Here is a 23884-nt window from a genome sequence, read left to right as displayed (position 1 = left end):
GCCAATTAATCAATTGTTTTTCTTCTGTTGTCTATGTCAGTTGACATGCACATGTGGCTTATGAAGTTAATTATGTACTCAAGTGGCCCTTGATGGCACTTTGTTGGTCGGGCTTCCCGTGATTTTGCAGTCAAAAAACTAAAATGATTTTGTAACAATGCTCTGAAGTGTTTGCTGTTAATATGCAGGGAACAGTCTCCTTCATCGTGTCTTTGAGATTATGAACACTTAATGGAAATGGAATGGAACATTAGACCATGTATGTCAGAAGTTTTCTGGAGGGCTCTCCCTCATTTGGTGTCACCTGATCCTAGATCAATAATCTTTCAGAGAGATGCTGATGTTCCCACTAGGAGGTCAATGTCATAATGTATTACTAGCAAATCTAACAGCAACAACATGTTGTATTATCAGAGATGCGTCAGATCAGTGGGCAGTGTTACATTTGACCAGCAACAACTTGCTACGTTGGTTTAACAGGACTCAGGGATCCGCCAACTCTCTATTGATATCTCCACCATAATCATCAATCACCAAGCGATGGAAAGATAGTTACCCGGTTGGGCCTTACAGAGTTATTTCAATGCTACCACTCATGTGCATGGGAACCATACGTAAGTATTGAGTTGTATACATTGTGTATGCTCAACCTCTAGTCATGTGGTGTAGTTCACGGTGCATATGTCACCACCATGACAAGCATTAAGCAGTTCTAAAGCATGTACAAAGTAGTTGTAATTACATAAGCTAAATGTGTAATTGTTATTGCTAAATCCTAGGCAATCCAGCTGAACTGACTGTCTAGTTACATATAATTAAGAAGGTCGAATCATTATGTTAAGTTTGATCTCATGCTACAATTGAACACAACTCCCTAACAGGTAGGAGGGTCAGGTTAGAGACTTTGGGTAGAAGCTTTGGGCGGTATAACTCTTAAAGAAAAGAAGCTACTTGGTGGATGCCTGGAGGCCCTCACCTATAACGTCACTGGATAACGATGGGAATGATCTAAAACCAGTCTATGTTCGTGCTGTTTGCATTGGTTCAAAAAAGATCATTGTTCAGGGCAGGCCCCCAGGGCATTTACCAGCTACTTGAAAATCATCTACTAGCTGGTTAAACGGAGTTAACATAGAAGTTACAGAGCTCTGGCCACTCTCAGATGCGCACCCACGTAAGGTTACAAACAGGATAATCAAGTTGGGTGACATCTTAACGTTAGCAACCGTGTATTCAGATTTCACTGCAGTGTAACGTCTGGTACTACTTCTCATGATGCAGTCAAGGTTTGTTTCGCTTTCCCACCACAACCTGCCCAATTCACAGCAATAACTCTAGCAATATTAAACTAACTAATCTAGCTACCATAGGCAAAGTGATATGACCAAGGCGTCTGCAAAATCTTGTAAAGCCTCTGTTATATCTCGGTAATGCTTGTACGACTTGTTAAGTTTGAAAGGCAAACCCTGCATTGTGAACCATTTCTGCCTAACCATCTTGTGATCTGGATGCTAAAGGTAAATAATTCCCTTTTTATGATAGCTTTCTTGCCAAAATGTGTAAAATTCAAAGATCTAGAATCTTGTACCAGATCTTTCCAACTGCGTGCTTACTCTAAGTTAATAGAAAGTCGATTAATCAATGAAAGGGCACCATAGCACTCATGTTCCCTTGGGTAGACATGTGGTGCATCCCAAGGTGACTGGTCAAGACAACAAGATCATAGCTACATTGACCACTGGAGAGGGGGTGGTATAACTTTTAAAGAGGAGGAGCTAGCTACTTGGTGGATGCCTGGAGGCCCTCACCTATATCGTCAATAGATAACGATGGGAATGGTCTAAAACCAGTCCGTGTTCGTGCTGGCTACATTGGTTCAAAAAAGATCATTGATAAGGGCAGGACCCCCAGGGCATCTATCAAGTAATCATTGACCAGGGCAGGGTCCCCCAGGGCATCTACCAACTACTTGAAAATCATCTACTAGCCGGTGCTTCAGGCTAGTGCCAGTTGTACCGCCTAAATAACTTGCACGCCTGACCTTCCTCCCAAATCCTGTCTAATCACTCAGTGGTCAAAAGCTATAGATATGGTAGCTAGTCTACCCTGCAATATGCCGCAAACAATATATGAAGTAGTGCACTATGATAATACTGGTTAGTACCACAAATGTAATAATTATTATGTAACATGTTACGTAAGTAAAACGTTACCCCCAACACTGTGTGCCCATATGGTTGATTTTTCTAAATAGTCACATACAATGGATAAGATCAATCTCATGTGCGATCATGTGATCCAGAGAGAATTGTTACTCTGAGCTTCCTGAGAACCAGCAAATGCCCCGTACTCTGAATTAAGGATTAAATTTTCAGTACCATATCTGCAGGTATAGGCGACCTCCCTTGTTTCCTTCCTTTTTTCTATGATACCTAATCAAACTTAAAGTTTATACGTATTAAACATGGCTCACTTTGGTGTATTGCACTTATATACATGAGTCCAAAGTCAGAGGAAATTTACTTGTGATAACTCCAAGGCAAAACCTTGGGGTTTAGCACTAGTAAAGCCTCAGAGCTTACCACCAGTGAATTTCCTCTGACTTCAGACTCGGTGTGTATAGAAGTGCAATACACCTCACAGCCTTGGTTTATATATTACATAAACTATATATTAAAAAGCAGGTGTGATAATTGCGAGTCCATTTAAATGGTGCCATCTCTCAGTTGTGGTTCCAGATTATTGGCTGAACAAGCCACTTACTGTTTTTTTATAAGGCAGCAACCAGAGTTTAATTTATGCATACAGTGATTCATAAGTGAATTCTTGGCAGACAAAAATATTTAGGACCTCACGACAATGGCCGTTATACATAGATGAACACTTAATTCAGCCGATTGTTAATGTTAATACAGGTTTTACTGTGCCATGGTGCATGCAGTACATTTGATCTTCTGGTATAATCATTACATAGTCATGAGAGATATGACTGAAATATATGTACGTACAATTCCCAAGGATATGTGGAGAAAATATGTTACGATAAATTTCCATGTTATAGCTATCATACAGTATGATAGTGCTGTATCGTACTGTATATTAGAGGTTTGGGTTTTTTTGGCCAAAATATCACCACACAGTTCACAATACCATTCTAGTGCCTTGGCAGTATTGGTTGGGTATAAACCAAACCCAAAAGTGCCTTCAGTATGATCCTAAATGCTTCCAATACATTGCAACTAAACTTTTAAAAATTTTTATTCAATGGAATTTTTCTACTGATGACTAACTGTCTGCAGATGCCTACAGACAAGCGTAACTAGATAACGGCTAAGGCTACGGGCTTGATTTTTCTTGTACTGTTTGATGTTGCTCTGTCCCAAGATGTTCCTTTTGGCATACTGCAGTACTTACAATGCACGCATCATGGACTTACCTTTGTCCTCCGATTTCTTTTTTACTGAAAGCCAAAGATGTCAATTAGCAGTAGCATGATGACTTCCCTACAGGAACTGTCTGTATTTTCTGTGGTGACTGGGTTGATTGCTGAGGTGCTTCTCCTACTGTTCTTTGTTTGTACTGCTGTAAAGTGGGCTGAACATAGCTGAGAGTGAAGCGTAATGGCTACTTTTACTTTTGAGTCGGTAACTGATAGTTGGGGCACACAAATCGTCAGTATTTTCCATGGTGACTGGATTGATTGCAGAGGTGGTTCTCCTACTGTTCTTCATTTGTAGTGCTGTGTAACCAGCTGAACATAGCTGAAAGTGAAGTGTAATGGCCATTTCACTTTCGAGGGTTGATATTTGGGGCATGTGTGCAATCAAAAACATTACCTCTGGCACCATCCTTCTTTTAATGTGGTATGCACAGTCATAATAAAGTTACAAAAAGATAAACAAACAAGTACAAAGAAAAATTAAGAATATTAAGTTCGGTTAGCAAAAAATAAAGTAGGGAAACAAATGAGGTAACCTACAACTGCAAATGTGAGAAAACTGGTCGTATCGCCTATTTAAAAGTATTGAGAAACACCGGTTTTAACTATTTAGTGTGTTGTACCTTGCCAATGGTTGAAGCTGTGTACCAAATTTTCACACATTTTACACCAATTCCTTACCTTCCAGAGCATCCACTGTGCAAGTAGCCAACAACTAAGTTTCCCGCCATTTTAGATAGTTTTTAAACCGAGGTTAACTGTATCAGGCAAGCTCCAAAAGGGGAGGGAGGTGGGGGCCGAGATGGAGGGCAAGAGGCTGTTCAAAAAATTTAAAAAGAAGGCGTAGGGATGAACTAGACCAAGTTATGGGCCATTCAGGTATCAAAACTGGCTAAAATAAAAGGAAATTCACACCAGAGGTATTCAACACCACGGAGCTGTACAGCCATATACAGCCATCCCCAAGCTGGCCAGAGTTAAGGCCCCACACCACATGTACGGATCGCCACTGGGCTTGGGAAAAGCAGCCAGCAAAACCAGACCACTCAAGTCTAGCTGATTTTGATTGTGAAATTAGATAGTTTATTCATGTAGTAGCTTTGTGTACTGGGTGAAAAATTGAATCTGCTGACATGGGCGGTAAGACCGGTTTTCCCAGACTGGGTCACAAATATACTAGTGGACATTAAATCCCTAATTCAGTCTACCTACCGTGACTGAAGTAGCAATTAAATACCCACTAGTACACCTGCAGGTGTAGGCAACCTCCCTTGTTTTTTCTATGATCCTTGATCAAACTTAAAATTTATTTATCATACAGTACGATAGTACTTCATACAGTATGATAGTACTGTATAGTAGGGACCATAAAGGAGTAGGCATGGCCCATGAAATAATATCATCCAAAAAACAGCCTCAATTTCCCCTGACGATGATGAGACAGTATTGGTTAGGTGAAACTAAGCCCAAACAAGCTTTCAGGTCTACCTGAAGTTGCTATGGAATTTAAAAAATAGTTTATTTAACAGAATTTTCTACTGACTGACTGAGCAACTAACTGACTGATGCCTTCAGACAAGCGTAACTCAATAACAGCTAAGGCTACGGGCTTGATTTTTCACTGTTCGATGTTACTTCGCCCCAACGGGTGCCTTTTAGCATATCGCAGTACGTACAATGCATTCTTCATGGGTGTCCTCCTTTATGTCCCATTCATCTTTGCTGACAGTGAAGTGTCGACTTGGCGATAGCATGTGATGGCTTCCCTTCATAGTGGAAATCGTTCGTATATGTCATAGTGGCTATTTTGATAGCAGAGGCGCTTTTCAAACAGTTCTTGATTCATGCTGCTGTGTAACGGGTTGAACATAGCCGACAACGAAGCGTAATGGATACTTCACTTTTCAGACGATGATTGATATAACTGGGGCGCGCGGCACCATTTCTTTCTTTTGGTATGCGTGGATTGCAGAAGTGCTTTTCAAACAGTTCTTGTTATTGTTGTTGCTATTAGAACTTTACGGCGACCAGCACTGAAAGTCTGACAGCAACATGTGCTGCAGCCTTTGGATTACCTAACCTAACAAACTGGAATTATATAGACTTAAGCATTACTTAACCTACAGTAGCTATAATAAGGTGAAACAGAAAATGTGATAAAGAAAGGAAAAAAAATCTCTCCTACCCCAGGATTTGAACTGCAAGCCACCAATGTCTAGTCGAGCACCACACTCAGCCTCCTCCAGGAGGGATGGATTTTCTTCCTTTAAACCTAAGTATTTATTGTTATTAGAGCTAAATAGTTGGAGCTCCTTGGCGGGGAATCGAACCCCGGTCTCCTGTGTGACAGACAGGGATACTCACCACTATACAACCAAGGACACTCGGTTCCAAGGACACTTGGTTTCTTGATTTGAAATGCTGCATAATGGGCTAAACATAGCTGACAATGAAGTGTAATGGATACTTCACTTTTCAGACGATAATTGGGGCACATGGTGCCATTTCAGATGCAATATGCATGGGTTCACCAGTCATAATAATTATTACAAAAAAAGTAAACAAACAAGTGCACAGAAAAATTTGGAATTTTCAACTAGAGTGGGGACCATAACACATCAATAAAAAGTACTGAAACAAGCTGGAGTAGCGCATGATATTAAATCACAGTAAAGCAATAATAAGTGTTATATCCCTACTGTGCTCAAGATACCATAATGGAAATGTACAATAGGAATATAATACTTCTTATTGTTTTACTGTGGTTTAATATCGTGCACTATAGTACTCCAGCTTGTTTCAGTACTTTTTATCAATGTGTTATGGTCCCTACTCCAGTTGAAAATTCCAAATATTTCTGTGTACTTGTACTTGTTGCAAGAATAGTAGCAACAATAATTGTATTTGTAACAAACTAGCACTGATACCTGCCCCATCAACCAGATTACATATAGTGGTGCTTAGTACCCACCCCTAACATGCAGGTTACATTTTTATACAAACTAAGCAAGCTTTATCTTATATTATAACTTTTAACTTTGTTATGCTAAGGTTCATGAGGCAAACAAGAGACTGAGTTAACTCAATTAAAGCGTACTTTAGGAACAAGCATTTCTCCACTATTGTTGCTACATGATATTTGAATACATGTTTATTGTATTTATGCAGCATATAAACTACTTTAATAAAGTGCTATAAAATGTAGTTGAATTGCTTGGAAAATTGATGTGAGATGTTATACATGTATATGTCAACAAAAATGTGCATATAGCTAGTTTACACCAGTATATGATTTACTGAAACTCCTTATACATATACAGTATACATTAGTCCATGTACTACTGGTCAGTCAGCATATTACCAGCTTGTGGAAGCATGTGGAAGCTGTTTATAGTTTTGAAACTGCCACAACTGAGTAGAAATAATTGAATATGCCTCTGAAATCATCAATAAGTGGATTTCCACCATTAATTTTTAATTAGTGTGAAGCTGTGAGGTATATGGAAGGCTGAATTTTAATCCTGCCCATCATCGTTCTTAGCATTTTAGATTGGCCACTGATCACCTCACCCTCCACTCCAATGGAAATATTAAGGAACTGTTGCATTCATGTTTAAACTTTGGTGATTATGCATATCGTGAACTACAACCAATTAAATACATTTCTACAAATATGAACTACGTGGCTTTTTGTGCTGAGAAGTCTTTACTGTAGTATGGTGTGTTGTTGTTATTGCTTGTGGCATGCCAAGACATGTACATGTTTATGTAAGACTAATTGATGTTCTACCACTAACCAGAATAACTTTCTTCCATAGATGCAGCCAGTTCATTCAGGTCAACACCTGGTTCCCTCATAGCTGCCACTAACTGACCCCAAGTGGAACTGGGGTGAGTTCGTAGCCAGTAACTGAACAGTGCAGTACACCGTTCAGTGACATCATCATTGTTTTTCTTGATAACTTCAAGTTGTGTAACCCGATCATCATCTAGTAACTCTATTCCAAGTTGATACCACCTGGAACTAGCAGCAGCAATCACTCTAGACTTTTGGAGTTTCTTAAGAGTTGGCTTAGAGCTACCTGTAAAATTAATGTACATTTGCAAAGTACAGTAAGAGTTAGGAATTAGATCATATTATGAATTTGACAACCCTGGTGATCCAACAGTGAATATAATGTAGGCTAAGTAAATTTTTAAAATGCATTATCTTGATTTTGTGGAGCTCAATATGCCCCAGCTGTGTTCATGCATGATACAGTAATGTTCACTGTACTCTGTTCACTAGTGAAAACAGAGCATGGTGAATACTGAGATAGCCTTTACTGATTTACATAGTTGTATTTGTAATGATTGGTTTTTAAAGAGAAAGTACAGCATGATGGCCATGCCCAAGAGTGCTTTATAATCTGGAGAATATTGTCTGGAGGAGAATACTACATGCACTTACAATACTTTCACTGAAAAAACAATACACAACAACCACACTCTTTAATGACTTATAGAAACTCACTCAAGATCAGCAACAAGAGCAAGATACTTTAATTGAGCAGTCACCCTAACTACAGTCCCATGCATAGTGGGCCAATTTAAGCAATGGAAGTTACGTACTGTAGTTTGAAGCATGCAACAGACTGTCACAGCACGCCCCATGAAAGTTAATGGTACTTTAAAACTCTGAGATAGTTTTAGATTACTAGTTTTAAACAATAGTTATAAAATTAGTGATGTCAAAACCCCACGAAAATTGTGGAATTTTTCTCCCGTAAATTGCATAATAAGAATGGCATCCTGTAGACGGGTTAGACAATAGGGTCATTGGTTTCATAGTGTTGACTTAGTAAATATGGTGCTCTTCTGGTGAGTTTTTTTTGTGATCAAAGCAGAGAAAAGCATTTGGTTAAGCTCCAATGTAAGTTCTTCCATAGAAAACCCATGGGAAAAGTATTGTTGCTCGCCACATGGAGAAGTGGTCCAGCTTATGGGTTGAATGGTGTTTGCTCATTGCAAGATACAACTTAAATCTCTGATAATTTATTGGCAATGCTATGCACTTCATAATACCTTTATTTGCTTTTTCTCTTGTCAATTAATTTTCGTATGCAAAACTTGTACGAAAATTCCTTACACGGAAGTTTTTACATAAAATCAAACTACTCTAATAGAGCAGTCATTTATGTAAATCATACGAAAAGTATAAATAACGTAATGGTGCATACATCACATGTTTTGTTTTGTGCCATGGCTACCAATTGTACTCAATAGAGATGTCTGGAGAACAGCTTACTTGTCTATTTAATGGTTACTAGCTATTACAAAAGCAAATGTGGCAAACCTATATATCAAACTGCAGCATTTTTTATGCTTTACAAGATGCTGTAGCTAAAAATTGAAAGTCTTCTACTTTTACTCCAAAACATACCTTTTTTTTGCAGTATAGCTGTCTGTCAGGTAGGATAGACCAGACTGCAAATTTGATTAAATACACAACAGCCATTTGCAAGATATGGGCATTCTAAGATTTAATATCTTCGTTGTTTTTGTTCTTATGCCGTACAGGGCTTCAATTTCTTTTCACACACTTTGTAAAAAATGCTATAAATGTAAATGTGTAATTTGATTGCCTCGAACAAATGAAGAGTGTATAAGGCGAATTCATGTACAGTGAAACCAAGTTTGCTGTGAATCTGAGGAGTTATGTGCATTTATTCACCCAAAAAAGTCTAACTTTTGTCACAGCTACAGGGTAAATCAAGTATGAAAATTGGTGTGTATATATGCTGATCATCATAGCAGTGCATTTTGATAGTTTGAATAGCAGTAGAGTTACAGCTACGAAGTTATAAATAAATAAGTGTAAAATTGCATGATCAAGATGCTCTAATAGAGTAGTTGCCACAGGGTAAAAAGGTGTCCAAAAAAACTTACCACAGTTTGAACCAGGGACCTCCGTACCTAACACCTGCATCCTTAAGAACTGAACCACTGCTATCTTGGCTGATCATCTTGTTTAATTTCTGCTTTATAATGAAAGTTCTAGTTTAAATCTGCTCATAAGGCCAAGCAAACTTGATTACTTGTTTCTCGTCAACAAAAATTTGGATTTTCATGTGGGCAGGAGGTCATTTATTATTAAACAAAATACTCCAAATCAAGCTGTCTGTTACTATAAAGGTTAGCCAAAACCTTTTAAGAACTATAAATCTACCAATAATAGAACTGAATTGTTCTAGAACATTCTATGTATGTTCTATTAGAAGTCCTCAGTAATACAGCAATATTACCAAACATTGAAGTAAAATTATCATGCAATACAATGCATTTATAAGTCTGTCTTCAATAATTATCATTGTGACTGTATAGAAATGACCCCAAAGGTTGGTTTTGGGATCTAATAAAGTATAAAAATAAATGAAATTCACACAAAACAGCCAACCTGGGTTATAAAAGTTGTGAAATCAAAGGTAGTGTCCAAGTATGATAGAGTTTAAATTCTGGAAACCTGAAGTTTCAATTTCTTAATGTTTCAAGTAGTGTGTAAAATCCGAAGGGGTTTCCTGAAGCCCCTGGAAACCCCCTCAGTACGCCCCTGTTTATGGTGACAATAATGTTGGGTCATTGGCTACACCTGAGTTAAAGAGTAGAAAGTGTAATAATTTGCTAGTTCAGAGGTAGCTTACAATTCAGGTGTCTTTTAAGATTGTTTCTATGGTAATCATGTCATTTTAAAAGCACATCATGACACATGACCTGTCAATTGCTTGAAATGTACCTATCAATGTCAAGCCTTGTTTCCCCATCTTGGGAACAGGTGGGAGGTTAGTGTCTTGCTGGAACTTAGTGTCCCACTTGTAGATATTTGTGCCGTAATTTGCTTTATTTTCTTTCAAAAAAATTTTCATACAAGTTTTGCATATGAAAATTATTTCACAGCAAAACAAAAGGAACAGATTTACCATAATGTTTTCCAAGAAAAATCTGTAGATTTCCCTGAAACTCTGGCACTACGAGGAATAACAATGCAGTTAACTAATTACGTCATCTGAATCCACATGAAGAAGATACTTAATTTACATGGGGTTTTGTCCATACCGACACTAGCTGATGATCACAGTGGACATTTTAAGTTTATTGTCCATGTTACACTTAATTTCGTGTGGTTTTGTAATTTTGTAATCTTTCTATTATAATAAACATACTGTCATATGGAAGGCATTCACTAGTGCTTACTCTTTAGCAATTTTATGTTCACATACAATTTTCTAATGGAGGTGTAACCCATTAAACCACTTCAAAGTCTGCATAACAATGCCATAATTGAATCCATATCCCCCTATTAGGTATATCATTGCATCACTGTGATGCTTCCGCTTTAGCTGTCACTTACCTTTATAAGTTGTGGCCAGTTTCCAACTTGAGATATGAGGACCCGCCTATATGGATAGCTATATACAGTACCAATGTATTTACGTGCAAGTGTGCAGTAGGTGAAACATAATATTTGCTCACTAGTCACCAAAGACTCAACGTTTCTCTCATCCCATGGATCAGTACATTTACAAACTTGCCACTAGCAGTTTTACTAGATGCATGGCTTCCTAATTAGATTTTTCTGTCATAGGAAGCCCCAGACTGGTGAAAAAACAGCTTACGTCACTTTTAAAGTTCTATGCATACCAAAGTAGCCAATTTCAACTTGACAAAAAATGTTGTTATAGTATTTCGAAGATCGACCATTAACACTCTACCTTTCTCTGAAATTGGGCTGGAATCCCTAATAATTAAGGACTATATTATACAAATCCCTCATCACTTGCCCCAAAGAACTAGCTAAGTGTGTTTGGTAGGCACCAGTCTATTATGCTGGCATAATTTTGAACATAATAGGTGCTTTGAAACATGGGTAGGTTTTGCTATACTATATACATGTAAATTGTTATCATTGAAAAATGTATGCATGTCATGTCATGCATATAGATACAGTAACTCTGTTTAATACAGTCTTGTGTAGCCATATATATATTATATATATGTACCACTACATACATTCCCTCCTAGGAAAAGTAGTGGTCCCCTGTAGAATCAGTAGTTCCAATAAAGCAGTCAGGTATAATTTATATTACTATTAGGCTGCAAAATGATTTTTTTGGGCTAACTTTAAACAATTGTTTTTGCAAGCCAAAAGTTATTGTTATCAATATACAAAAAGATGCCTAGTTAAACTTGGAGGTTATGGCAAAAGTTTGAGCATAATTATAAACTAATAGGTTAAATTGGTGGTACCAATTATAGAATACGGATGCACAGTATGTGGCCCACATATACTCATAAAGACATCAACAAGATTGAAAAAGTTCAAAGACGTGCGACAAGATTTGTTAAAAATGACTATTCATGGAATACAAGCGTAGCTGGTCTTATATAAATGATTTAGAATAGCAGAGTTTACAATCAAAAAGATTCACCCTAAAAGTGACGATGATGTACAAAATAATTGATAATTTAGTATCCATTCCCAGCCATTACCTCATCCCATGCAAGTAACTCTAACACACGACATCACAATTTCACCTATCTACTACCCTACTCTAGCCATCTGTACTTATTTTCCCCATCAACAACAATAATATTTTCGACTTTGGAACAGCTCATGAATTAGTTAATAGTTCTTTTTTAAGACTATGTTACCTAATCATGCACTGTATTATTTTGCACACACCATGCACTTGCACCATTGTAATTTGTGTTGTGCGCTCACACTCTTTAGAGGTTTTGCCTATGCCGGGTTTTGCGCACTATTTAATAACAAAAATAAAATTTAGAGCACTGCAGCATAGCATAATAGGTGAAGTTACAAGCATAATAGTCTATATTGCCTAGTGCACAGTGAGCAGTGGAGGGTTGGGCCTAGGTGTCCTACAGACCTTCAGCACTTGTGCTGTAAAGCCTTAATAGCTCCAGGGGTGCACGTGCATATTGGGTCTTCTACTCATCACCAAAATCAATCTCTGGGAAGGAAGAGGAGCACGTACGCATGCCGAATCGTTAGTTTTTCAGACATGTACTGATATGATAGGAAATTCTGTGATGCAGGCCAACAGTGCCTAGAGTGGTGCAATGACAGAGGCTGATGCAACACCGGTATTCACGCAAGTACGACTCATTCATGTCACGGCCGGCAGCCATATTCACGCTGGCCGTATGCTGTGCGTGCTTTACAATGACCATGCCAGCACTGAAGGTCTAAAGCAGCTTGTGCTGCAGTTGGATTATAAACTATAGCTAAGCCTATTAACAGGAACTGCATGAACTCTTAAAACAAAATTAATAGTAACCTATTAATTATGTCTTACCAGAAATCCTACTAGCCTCATCATCAGATTTCCCCACCCCACCAGAAGTAGCCATGGAAAGCACTCTTCAGCGAGCTGACGAAAATGATTCTTCGGCAACTCTTTAGCGAGCTGACGAAAATAACATTCTGCGGTAACGATCTGAGTAGCCACACCTTTATCAAGAACATAGAAGCCACAATCGATTGGTAATGCATGACGTCATTTACACAGTAATACGGTATCTATGAACACAGAGTCTAAATACAATATTAAGGAGCTACAACTAGTGTGAAGTACATTACATCATGCATGCATAGTATGTAGGCTCAGTGTGGAAGTTCAAACATCAAGGCTGGCATAATAACCCAGCTGCTTGGGTATACAAGGTGTAGTTAGCTAGCTATCCATCATCATCCACTGGTTGTTGAGTAGGACCACTGAGGCATGAAAACTAAATAAAAAAAGAAACAAAATAATATCAGTTGCAGTATGGAGAGATTAAAGATTAGCCTAATGTATGGTGCATGTGGTTTCATGAAGCTAAGTGTTGCAATTCTTACAAACATGACACTGTGACATTTCACATAAAAATAGCTACAATAGTAACAATGTGACAGATGACTGCATCATGATACACCAACTTACGTATTTATCCATATCACTATCAGATCAACAGGCAAAATGTCATAGCTTCTTCATAATGAACTTTTCTGATTTCAGAGACTGCTTCATCTCCCACATCCTACAAGTACAGTTTAATCATTACACTGTACACACATAACATGATACTGCACACACTACTCCTGAGGAACAGACTAGTACCATACAAGTACACAGAAAAATTTGGAATTTTCAACTAGAGTAGGGACCATAGCATTGATAAAAAGTGCTGAAACAAGCTGAAGTAGTGCACGATCTTAAATCACAGTAAAACAATAAGAAGTGTTATATCCCTACCAGCGTTGTAAGTGGGTCAGAACTGTTGACCTGTTTGACCCACTAACCCAAATAGTTATCCGGATGGGACCTGGATCTGATCCGGTTTAATTAAAATAGAGGCGTGCTTCAAGAGCTATATTAAAAGTCCACAAATTCCAAGTTACATTAGCTAGCCAGCATAGAAAGGATTGTCTGCAAGAAGTGAGTAGCTACATATTATCAAGTGGGTGTGGCTCCACGTACATACTATCAAGTGGGTGTGGCTCCACATAAGTCTACATGCAGCTACAGCAATTAAGAATTTCCAGAAGTTAGCTACCTACATTTCAAGTAGCAATACGGATCTCAATGCATGCCCACAGAGAACAGCTGATACAATTCTAATAAGTGGGTGTGGCTCTACATACCCGGCACATACAACAAAGCATATTCCTGAATGGTGTGTGTGGCTCTATGTAAGTTTCTTGAGTGTTTACAACTGCATTTCCACCAACACAATCGAGCTTGTTAACTTATAAGTCACATGTGATCTCATCCAGGTCAGACCCAGATATTCAATGAAGTGGATAAGACCCGGACCAAATGTGACCCAAATGACCCGGCCCACTTACAACGCTGATCCCTATTGTGCATTTTTATTATGGCATCTTGAGCACAGTAGGGATGGACTATTTCCATTACGAAGGGAAGCCATCACGTGCTATCGCCAAATTGACACTTTTTGCTGTCAGCAAAGATAAATGGGATACAAAGGAGGACACTGGTAAGTCCATGAAGAATGCATTGTACGTACTGCGGTATGCCAAGACACATGTCCAGCTGAAGTGACGTTGAACAGTGAAAAAATCAAGCCCATAGCCTTAGCTGTTACCGAGTTATGCTTGGCATCAGTCAGTCAGTCAGGTAATCAGTAGTAAATTCCATTAAATAAATTATTTTTAAAATTCTGTAGCAACTTGTTGAAAGCGTTTCGGGTCGATCTGAAAGTTTGTTTGGGCTTAGTTTTACCTAACCAATACTGCCTCATCGTCATCAGGGGACAACTACACTGTATCACATTTTACTGGTTTACAGCCATGCCTCCCATAACATGGCAACACATACAATTACTATGTATGGCTAGCAACCATGAGCTTGTACAACAGAAGCCTGTAGTGTTTATAACAATATTGACCACCTTCTCCAACTAGGTAACTTGTTATATCTTAGTACCTACAAGGTTGGTCTCACTATCATTAGGAGCTTATGGAAGGAGTGTTGTTACATTTGTGAGTTCCTGCTATATTATTGAATGTGTGTGTGCGTGCGTGTGCGCGTGGTTTGTAATTGAGGCTTACTGTAATTTTAAAATCACTGTACTGGGAAATTTACATAAGGAGTTTAACACAATCCACTTGCTTGTAAAGCGGTTGGACAAATACTAAAGTTAAATATGTCTGTAACACTATACACAACACACTTACTGGTTCATCAGGTAGAGGAATGCACGATAACTGGTCAAGCCTGTCTGGTTATAGGATGGCTAAATAATTGAAATAGCAATGAAACAATTATTATTATATAGAGGTTATCAGGTTGGTTGTCCGTGACTATGTTGTGCATGTGCGATGAATAGCCAATGGCATTTGAGCTGTGATTTTGAATTCTACAAAGAGTGAATTTCATTGGCTATTTACTTCACAATGCGCTAAATAGTTGTAGGCAACCAAACTGATCTTCAGAAAATTTGTACCTGTGTGTTAACCCTTAAACATGCATGAAACGTTTGGGGAAAGCGTGTTGACACAGTTAACACATTCATAGCGACATTAGGTAGAGTAGCTCAACTCCTTTAGCCTAAAACTATACACATTGATCAAAATTCTATTCACTGGGCTACTTGGGGAAGGTTAAATAAACACTGTAACAATAGAGACTTACTTGTTATGAAGCAAAGAACAACGGCGATCAGTGTTATCCATCAACCAAGCTTCTCGTCACGTCGATTGTGGGTTTAATCACGTGAGCTTTGCATGGCCTAACGCAAAATTTAATGCTGAAGCAAACAAACCTTCGATTGGAACAACCGCCATCAAGTTATGGATCATTTTATAAAGGTGTGTAAAGGTTTTGCGTGTTTATTTAATGAAAAGTTGATTACACAGTGAGTTTGGCATTATGCTTTAGCACAAAGGGAAAAGCCCTAGGTATCATTGTAACACTTATTACATTACGAGTACAATGAAGTAAATTGCTTAGACATAGGAGGTATACTTCGAAAGTTATAGTACTTTGTTTACAGCCATGCGTATTTGCCTATATACAGCTGTATAGGCTGTATAGTATAGGCTTATGCACATCTAAGGGTTAACCAGGTTAATTACACAATTATTGTGCCAAACACAGTGTTTATCATCGTGGTGTTAAATGAAACTTCTAAAGGTTGTCATTTGTCAATTACAGCACTTAATGTGAGGGTGTAGAGCAAAATTGTTGGAATTCTTAAGTAAACCACATGGTAAATACCTGCGCCATTCAACTTATTCATGCCCATATAAGCTGGTTTTACAATAACCTCAATTTTTAAGTATAAAGTATAGCATAGTGGTAAGAGCATTCGCAATCTAATTGTGATGTAGTGAGTTTGATTCCTTTTTTCATTTTGATAACGTTTTTGTTGACTTGTTCCATTCTTTTCATGCACTACTTTTTCTTAGACTATGATATAGCTCATTTAGAGGGTTACTAAATCACTTAGTCACCTGACATGCTCATTTAGTCACCTACACATGTTCATTTAGTAATCCGCCCTCAGGCAATTCTGTACGTGAAAAATAATTATAACACGAAAGGTGCACTGGAGTACTTGATAATACTGTAATATAATTCTTCTCCGTGTTCTGCGAATAATTCTGGAGAAATAGTAGACTAAGCGGCGTATCTACTGTAGCTCTAGCCGTTACTCTGGTTACCGACCGAATAATTATTTTTGTGGGCGCTGTAAGGACTTTAGGGAGAAACTGTTCTGCCGATCTACATTGCTCTTTCACCCAACCCTAATGCTCTAGCTATAAAGGTATGTACTTTAAACCATAGTCTAAATAAGTTAGACACCGCAACCAACGGGAACTAAGCGATTTAGTAACCCCTCTGGCCCTTAGTAGCACCCTCGCTGCACTTGGGACGCTACAGCCCCAGGCCATCAGAGTTACTAAATCGCTTAGTTCCCTTGGTCTTGGTGTCTAACTATTATTTATACTCTCAACCTTATTGGAACATCTTAACTAAGTGGATCCCTTCGTGTTATTTTTGTTGTGTAATATTCACATTATATATACACTATATGTAACTTCATTTTTCTATTGTGCTATCTTCCTACCTGTCAATACTTTCTTGACATTTTAGTATTTCAATCAATAAACTAAGTAGCAGCTTACTTTACTGTGAAGTTTTAAGGGAGTTAACCCATGAAATAGGTACAATTATAGGATAATGTACAGTTTCAGTGCTATACAGACACTTTCATAGAAAGTTTAATGCTTATAGATGTATGGGGAAATAAAGTTCTTCACATAGGGTCAGTCACCTTAATAAATAATATACTCACTACAGCAACTCCTGCACCATAGGGCAGGCACTAGTGTTGGTATACATAATATTATATTATACAGAGTTGGGGTCACTACTCTAAAAATGTAACTCATTACATATGTGACCGGATCTTCGAAAACAGGACATAATTGCATATTTTCCGAATTCAAAGTTTCAGCTTAATATGCCAATAACTTTGGGAGTTATAGCCCTACAAAGTAGCAACAACAGAAAAATTAATCAACAGAAAAATTAATATGTACAGCAAACATAGAGAAAATTTATCACAGGCGCTTACAAAAATGGTTGTAACTTACCAACGGATTGAGGTACAGAGCCAAAATTTTAACCATTGTGCTCGCCATGAACAGGGGAATCAATTACTGGGTAAGTTTTTCCTTTACTCACCCTTCTTCACTGCATACAAAGGCAAAAATTGCGAGGAAAAATCGATCGCATACGATTGCTTCGACATGATGTAAAGAAACACTCATAACTTGTGTAACCTTGGGTCTACTGAAATGAAACAAAGATTTTCCAACTCCTCTTGAGCAGGCGAATAAGATGTTATCCAGGTTTTTATTGTCAGTCCCTTCCTTCACTATGAAAGAGGGGTTAAAAAAATTGACAGAATTTTTTAATAACACACAAGTATTTCATCCAATGTATTCAATGCTTTAAACTGTAAATTTAGGCTTGTGTGATTATGTTCCTTTTTCGCAGATCCGGTCACATATTACTAGTTACTTCTACACAATGTAACGCATTACATACTACACATTACTTTGAGGGCTGTAACTAGTAATAAATATTATTACATATTACATTTGTTTGTTGCAAGCTATAAATTAAGCCCAACCTTCTAAATGCGTGCTCCCAGCCTACAACTACAAGTGACACGAGTGAGACACTTCTCTGGTGTAGTTCAGCCTCAAAACATACTTTGTTGCAGTACCTTGCTCTCAAGGGCACTCCCCATACACTATCACTCTTTGTGCTTGCTGTACAGCTGTCTTCAGTGCTATCAGGGTCCAAAATGCAGCCAATCACATACTGGATACAATGTGCATTAAAAAAGAAACAATGCGTTACAATTTTGGGTATTTCCAGATGTAATATCCATTATATATTACTCGTTACTTTATGCATAGATATTATCTATGCGTTATGTACTGTGTTACATTACTGCATTACAACATAAGTAATATTATTACATAACACGTTACAAATGTACCCCCAACTCTGCATATATATGAATGTCAAGTGTCAAGGTCACATCTAGCCATTATTCCTCATGGGAGGGGTGGATCCCTAATATTACCCACTACCATACTCAATGATACTGACCCTAAAATTGTCCATTGTTACTGCCAAGGAGTCCATCACTTCAGCATCAATAGTGTCATCCTCAAGATCAATGAGATCCATCTTCTCACATATCTGTGTGTAACATAACACTTCTATCATTACTGTACACAACACATCTACTGTATGTTACTATCAATACACAGGTTATTACCTGTTGGAGAGCTACTTCTGAACAAAATGAAGCAAGATCAGCACCAACATGACCATGAGTCTCAGTAGCCACCTGTAATTAGAACACACATGTAAAATACACTAGTCATCTTTTGTGATTAGTGTCACCTGTTCCAAGTCAACATCACTTGCCAACTTCATGTTCTTTGTGTGAATACGTAAGATTTCTAGTTGTCCAGTAGCATTAGGGATACCAATTTCAACCTCCCGATCAAAATGACCTACCTGTATAAAAACATACACTTCACATTAATTACTGGGAAAAATACATTTACTTATTCACACCAAAGCCAGGGAGGGTGTCGTGCTTCTTTGCTGCCTTTTTTGTTCCAGCTTTTTTTCTACAAGTAATACTATTAGATTGGATGTTCGTTGTCAAACATCATATACATAGTATGGTTGCACCGTATAGTCGGGATAAAGATTAGCACTTTCTTGCAAAGCAGCCTCACCTTCCCTTTACAACTTAGCAGTATTGGTTAAGTAATAAATATAAGCAAACACTCAGAGCAACCTAAAACACCTTCAACAGAATTTTACTTATTTATTCTGACTGGTGCTTTCAGCAAAGTATAACTTGACACAACGGGGTTGACTTCTTCACTCTTTGCCTTACGGCCAGCATGTGCCTTTTTGCCAACCACAGCAGCTACAATGCATCCATCATGGTCCACCTTTGTGTTCCATTTCTTCTTCCATCATTGTGGTGTTCATTTATGGGAGTGCAATGAATTCTTGTACTGACTCTTGTATTACAATGAGAATTGTCTGTAATTTCCTGACTAGATTGACTGCAGAGGCACTTCTCATGTTGTTCTTTGTTTGTAAAGCTTTAAAATGGCTAGAACACAGCTAGAAATGACTAATTTGGTTTTGATAACTGGTTGAACATTCAGACACCAAATTATTACGATATGTACAGTATGGTACTACTCTTTCTGAGATGCAATACAAGTGGGTTTACCAGTCTTAGACTTATGTTTAAAAAGTAAAAGGCCAGACACAGAAGTCCCAAAATACTACCCAGGCTTTTTTGCCAGCAGTACCATATACACATAATCAAAACTGATGTTTTATACATCGGTATATGTAGTGGATAACATACCAAATCTTCTCAGAGCAGCATCAATACTACTGGGCCTGTTAGTTGCAGCCATGACAACAACATGAGCTGTTTGTTTTAACCCATCTATAAGAGTGAGTAATTGTGATACAATTCTTTTCTCCACTTCACCATGTGTCTGTTACAATTGGTAATAAACACAGAGTAACAGAAGGTCACAAATACCTTATCTATCTTGGGAGCAATAGCATCTATTTCATCAATGAAGATAATAGCAGGAGCATTCTTCTCTGCTTCCTCAAAGGCTGCAATGAAATGACACAAGTAAAGATGACAAACAATGATACTCCATGTGTACAACACAGAATGTAGGCCATTTAAATATAACCAGGCATTAAACAAAAGTCTGACTATAAAGCGAGAAATGGCCACTTTTCTGTCTCTCCACGTTATACCTGCAGTGCTGTTGGTGAGAGCATGCTGGGGTAAGCATGGAGAACACACACACACAAAGCAAAAGCACACACACACACACACACACACACACACACACACACACACACAACACAACACACACACAACACACACACACACAAAGCAAAAGCACCTTTAGCTGCCATGCTAGCATGGTCACGCCTACTCAGTGAACCACCACTGGAACACATGTGTGCTACTCAAGTGCTAGGAGTCAGTGCAGGCGATTGCTCCTGGGGCAGGACAAGTAACCCGCAGGAGGCTGTACCATGTCCCACAGGTGAAGGTGTGGGCACCTGAAGTCTTACCTGGACCTTCACCGGCTGTGCAAGACATGGACAGTTGGCATTAGTTTCCCCAGTTAATACCAGATGTTACAGCTTGGTGGGCTACTTCCCCAGTTGACACCAGGCCACCACTTAAACAGCTGGGTAGACTAGAGCAATGCGAGTAAAGTTTCTTGCTCAAGGAAACAACAACAACACCAATTTGATGTAACCCAGCATTGAACCAGGAACCAATTACCAGGCCGATGCACACACACACACGCACACGAATGCACGCACGCACACACACAATAACAGGTGTAGGTTTAGTAGAATGAATACTCTAAGGCAGACTATTAAAAAGTGTGATTTTGGGTAACTTATTGCAAGGCCATTTTTTTAAGTGCGAAATCCATGAAACCATATGATTTCTTACCAACCCCTACTATACAGTACTATCGTATTGTATCATAATACTCCCATGTACAGCCTTACCATTTGTGACCTGCTGAGTGAAAACCTGACTGGTTTGTATAATTCTGGTTTTGAGATATTTGCTATTGAAATAGCAAATATCTATGTAGCACACGTTTTTTTGGGTAAAAAACGTGTGCTACATAAATAAGTTTTAATTGCTTCATAACACAGTGAAGGAAGACTCAAGTTGAAATATCTACTATGCTACTGGATTTGCCTCTTCATGGAGAAAAAGAATATCTTTGTTTCGTTTCTGTACTATGAAGCAAACATGAGTTACATGTGTTTGTTTATGTTGCGGTAAAACAAACTTAATTGTCGCCGTTTGTCAGCTTGAACAGCCTTCTTGCTTAATAGCATGGGTGTATTTAGGCCAATAACTATACCTTGATGAATGCCCCAGTTCATGGTGAATTGAATGACACAAGTCCCAACTCTGTAGCCCATTACATTCAAAACTTATGATTGCTTAAACGAGTGCCTGTAATTGTTTTTACGTATAGGCACTGTACAAATCAATTGTTTTGCTTTTCTGATCTAGTTGTCTATCACTATAACTCCAAAAGTACTTACCAGATAAGGCTGAAACTTTAACAGTCCATTGGTTTTCCCTGTAAACAACAAGGAAATCATAACATGAAATTCAAGGAAAATGCAAATCAGTCAGGTTTTTGCTTAGTGGGTCACATTTATCAAGAGAATAGGAGCCAAAAACAATTCTGTATATCAATCAGTATCAGAAAAACAGAGCAGGTTACACACAACCACATATACACAGTTGCAACAATTAGACAGACAGTTTAGCAGTGATATATTCTTAATAACTTACGTACCTAGCTATCCACCTCCTGGTGGGCCATACAATAAAACTCTCCTAGATGGCTGTAAAAATTGTGACTGATTTATGATCCACTTTCAAGTTGAAATTACACATACCTTGACTCCAATAGCTTTGAATAGTTGTGGATGCCACAATGGTAACTCAATCATCAACAACAAAAGACGCATAAATCTCTTAATAATACTACCGTATAGCGGGAAATTTTCGAAAGGTTAAAAATTCGAAAATAACACTGCATTTTCAAAAAAAAATTTTTTTTTTGAAAACAGCTAGCAATATTTACATCTTTGAAGTGACAATCAAAGAAAGTATAGCTAGCTATAAATGAAGTTCATGAGTGCACGCATGCATAGTTTCTACTAATATCAGTTAGCTATAGGCATAATGTATGTAGCTAGGCACTGGACCACTGGAAGGTGAACACAATTAGCCATATAGCTATACCACGAGCGAGCATGAATGGCACCATGAGTCTTTAAGCCTATAAGAGCTTGAGAGACTGGCCCGAGTGAAATTACCAGGAAAGACAGCAAATAATTATCAGCAAATACCAAGATGTACTACTGAAAAACGCCATGCATGTACTTATGGCTCAATACACAGGCCACTGGATTAAAACAAAGTCCGCCAAACAACATGGTTCAAGCTACCAAGGAAAAGTCAAGGGTAGCTAGACGCAATTCTATCAAAGCCAGATTGGACCTTTATCTAGCTACAGCATACTGAACAAAAAAAGCAGCAAATTCTAGCTATGTATGTGATCAACACAACCATTGTTCGCTTCCTCCATGAACCTTTCTAGTTAATTATCTATGGCGCGGTGCAGTGCGGTGCGGTAAAGAGGAACAGTTTCAAATATTTTCGAACTTCCAATCGAGCACTCTTTTCAAAAATTTAACTTTTCGAAAATTTCCCGCTATATGGTAGTACACTTTTAGATGATGTGTACATGTGGGACATACTGACAGACAAACAGAACACTCTTGTGCATACATAATAATTACATATCTAATCAACTTCGCAAAAGCAAAACATCCACACAACATCTTACATTTTAATATAGCAGTCAAGTATTTTACACAATAGCAATACACAATGTAGGCCAACCAGATAATAACCGACTAGATCACTTTCGTCTCTCCACATTATACCTGCAGTGCTATTGGTGAGAGTATGCCGGGGTAAGCATGAAGACCAAGAGAGTAAATGAACAATTTAGATAATTTCCTTTCAATGTCTGGAGGGTACTATTTACAACAGAAACCTGTGGAGGACACCTGGCTCATATGTAGGTACTGTAGAAACATACATGGATGTGCGCGCCACATTCGCACATGCAAGTACGCATGCACACACACACAAACACATGAATTTCACCTCTTTGATTTGTGTTAGTTGTTTCCTAAAACCTCCAACATCATCATAACCAACTTCATTTAAAGTATCCTCTTCATTCTGTCTCTTGATTGGTTCACCATCACAATGGATGACAGTGTCAGGAGCCACAGTACAGTGAGGGGATGGGTCTGTCTCCACTACCTTGACTCTATTGCTCTCATGTCTCCTTGTACCAGGAATATGTCTCCTATTGGAGAGGAAGACTACAACATGTCTTCCTCACAATATATTGTTTACAAACAACATACATATAGATATAGAAAATTTTACTGCAAAAGTATTTTCAGTTTTCCTACAACACACTTTTTGACTACAACTATTTCCAGACCTATATAAGTACATACAAGTATATACATTGACACAAGAATCAAAAAAAGAAAGCAGAGATATTACTGTGGGGTATCAACAGCTTTAAATCCCATGCAGTAAATTTGCCAGTTTAGTGAACAATTTAAGACTGAGTTGTTTGTATGACATTCCTTACATAATTGTATTGTATTTGTCAAATTATCCACATAACTGCATGTACTGTATGACTGATGT

At 38.1% G+C, this 23884-nt stretch overlaps 3 protein-coding genes and 1 non-coding gene across 17 annotated transcripts in view; 1 reads left to right on the top strand and 3 right to left on the bottom strand.

The window, feature by feature from the left end:
• The window catches only part of LOC136256904 (uncharacterized), an 80404-nt gene extending 67488 nt beyond the window's left edge, over positions 1-12916 (bottom strand). The window contains exons 1-2 of the mRNA XM_066049967.1: positions 12793-12916; positions 7237-7521 (exon numbers count right to left, since the gene is read on the bottom strand). Of these exons, the coding sequence (XP_065906039.1) occupies positions 7237-7521; positions 12793-12847 (340 nt within the window). The 5' untranslated portion in view covers positions 12848-12916. The remainder of the gene's footprint in view (positions 1-7236; positions 7522-12792) is intronic.
• The window catches only part of LOC136256907 (ankyrin repeat domain-containing protein 13C-like), a 230799-nt gene that overhangs the window by 143281 nt on the left and 63634 nt on the right, over positions 1-23884 (top strand). The gene's annotated exons all lie outside the window — the stretch shown is intronic.
• Positions 1-23884, bottom strand: part of LOC136256908 (transitional endoplasmic reticulum ATPase-like) — a 196530-nt gene that overhangs the window by 169997 nt on the left and 2649 nt on the right. Inside the window, exons 2-13 of one of the 14 annotated variants that reach the window (XM_066049973.1) lie at positions 23321-23528; positions 22039-23207; positions 21936-21984; positions 21676-21713; positions 20111-20190; positions 19928-20063; positions 18931-19043; positions 18803-18874; positions 18631-18723; positions 18143-18336; positions 15177-15235; positions 13420-13516 (exon numbers count right to left, since the gene is read on the bottom strand). In XM_066049973.1, coding sequence (XP_065906045.1) covers positions 15211-15235; positions 18143-18336; positions 18631-18723; positions 18803-18874; positions 18931-19043; positions 19928-19979 — 549 coding nt within the window. In that variant the 5' untranslated portion in view covers positions 19980-20063; positions 20111-20190; positions 21676-21713; ... (1 more) ...; positions 22039-23207; positions 23321-23528 and the 3' untranslated portion in view covers positions 13420-13516; positions 15177-15210. Of the gene's footprint in view, positions 1-13008; positions 13226-13419; positions 13517-15176; positions 15236-18142; positions 18337-18630; positions 18724-18802; positions 18875-18930; positions 19048-19097; positions 19164-19927; positions 20064-20110; positions 20191-21675; positions 21714-21935; positions 21985-22038; positions 23208-23320; positions 23529-23884 lie in introns of those variants that run through there. The other 13 variants (XM_066049984.1, XM_066049975.1, XM_066049980.1 and 10 more) reach the window with 13 other exon arrangements.
• Trnad-guc (transfer RNA aspartic acid (anticodon GUC)) lies at positions 5749-5820 on the bottom strand. The gene has a single exon. It is a non-coding gene; the product is annotated as a tRNA-Asp (tRNA).

Source organism: Dysidea avara, chromosome 5 (genome assembly GCF_963678975.1).
Source record: "Dysidea avara chromosome 5, odDysAvar1.4, whole genome shotgun sequence".
In the NCBI taxonomy this organism is placed as follows: Eukaryota; Metazoa; Porifera; class Demospongiae; order Dictyoceratida; family Dysideidae; genus Dysidea; species Dysidea avara.
This window is presented reverse-complemented; position numbering and strand designations above follow the sequence as displayed.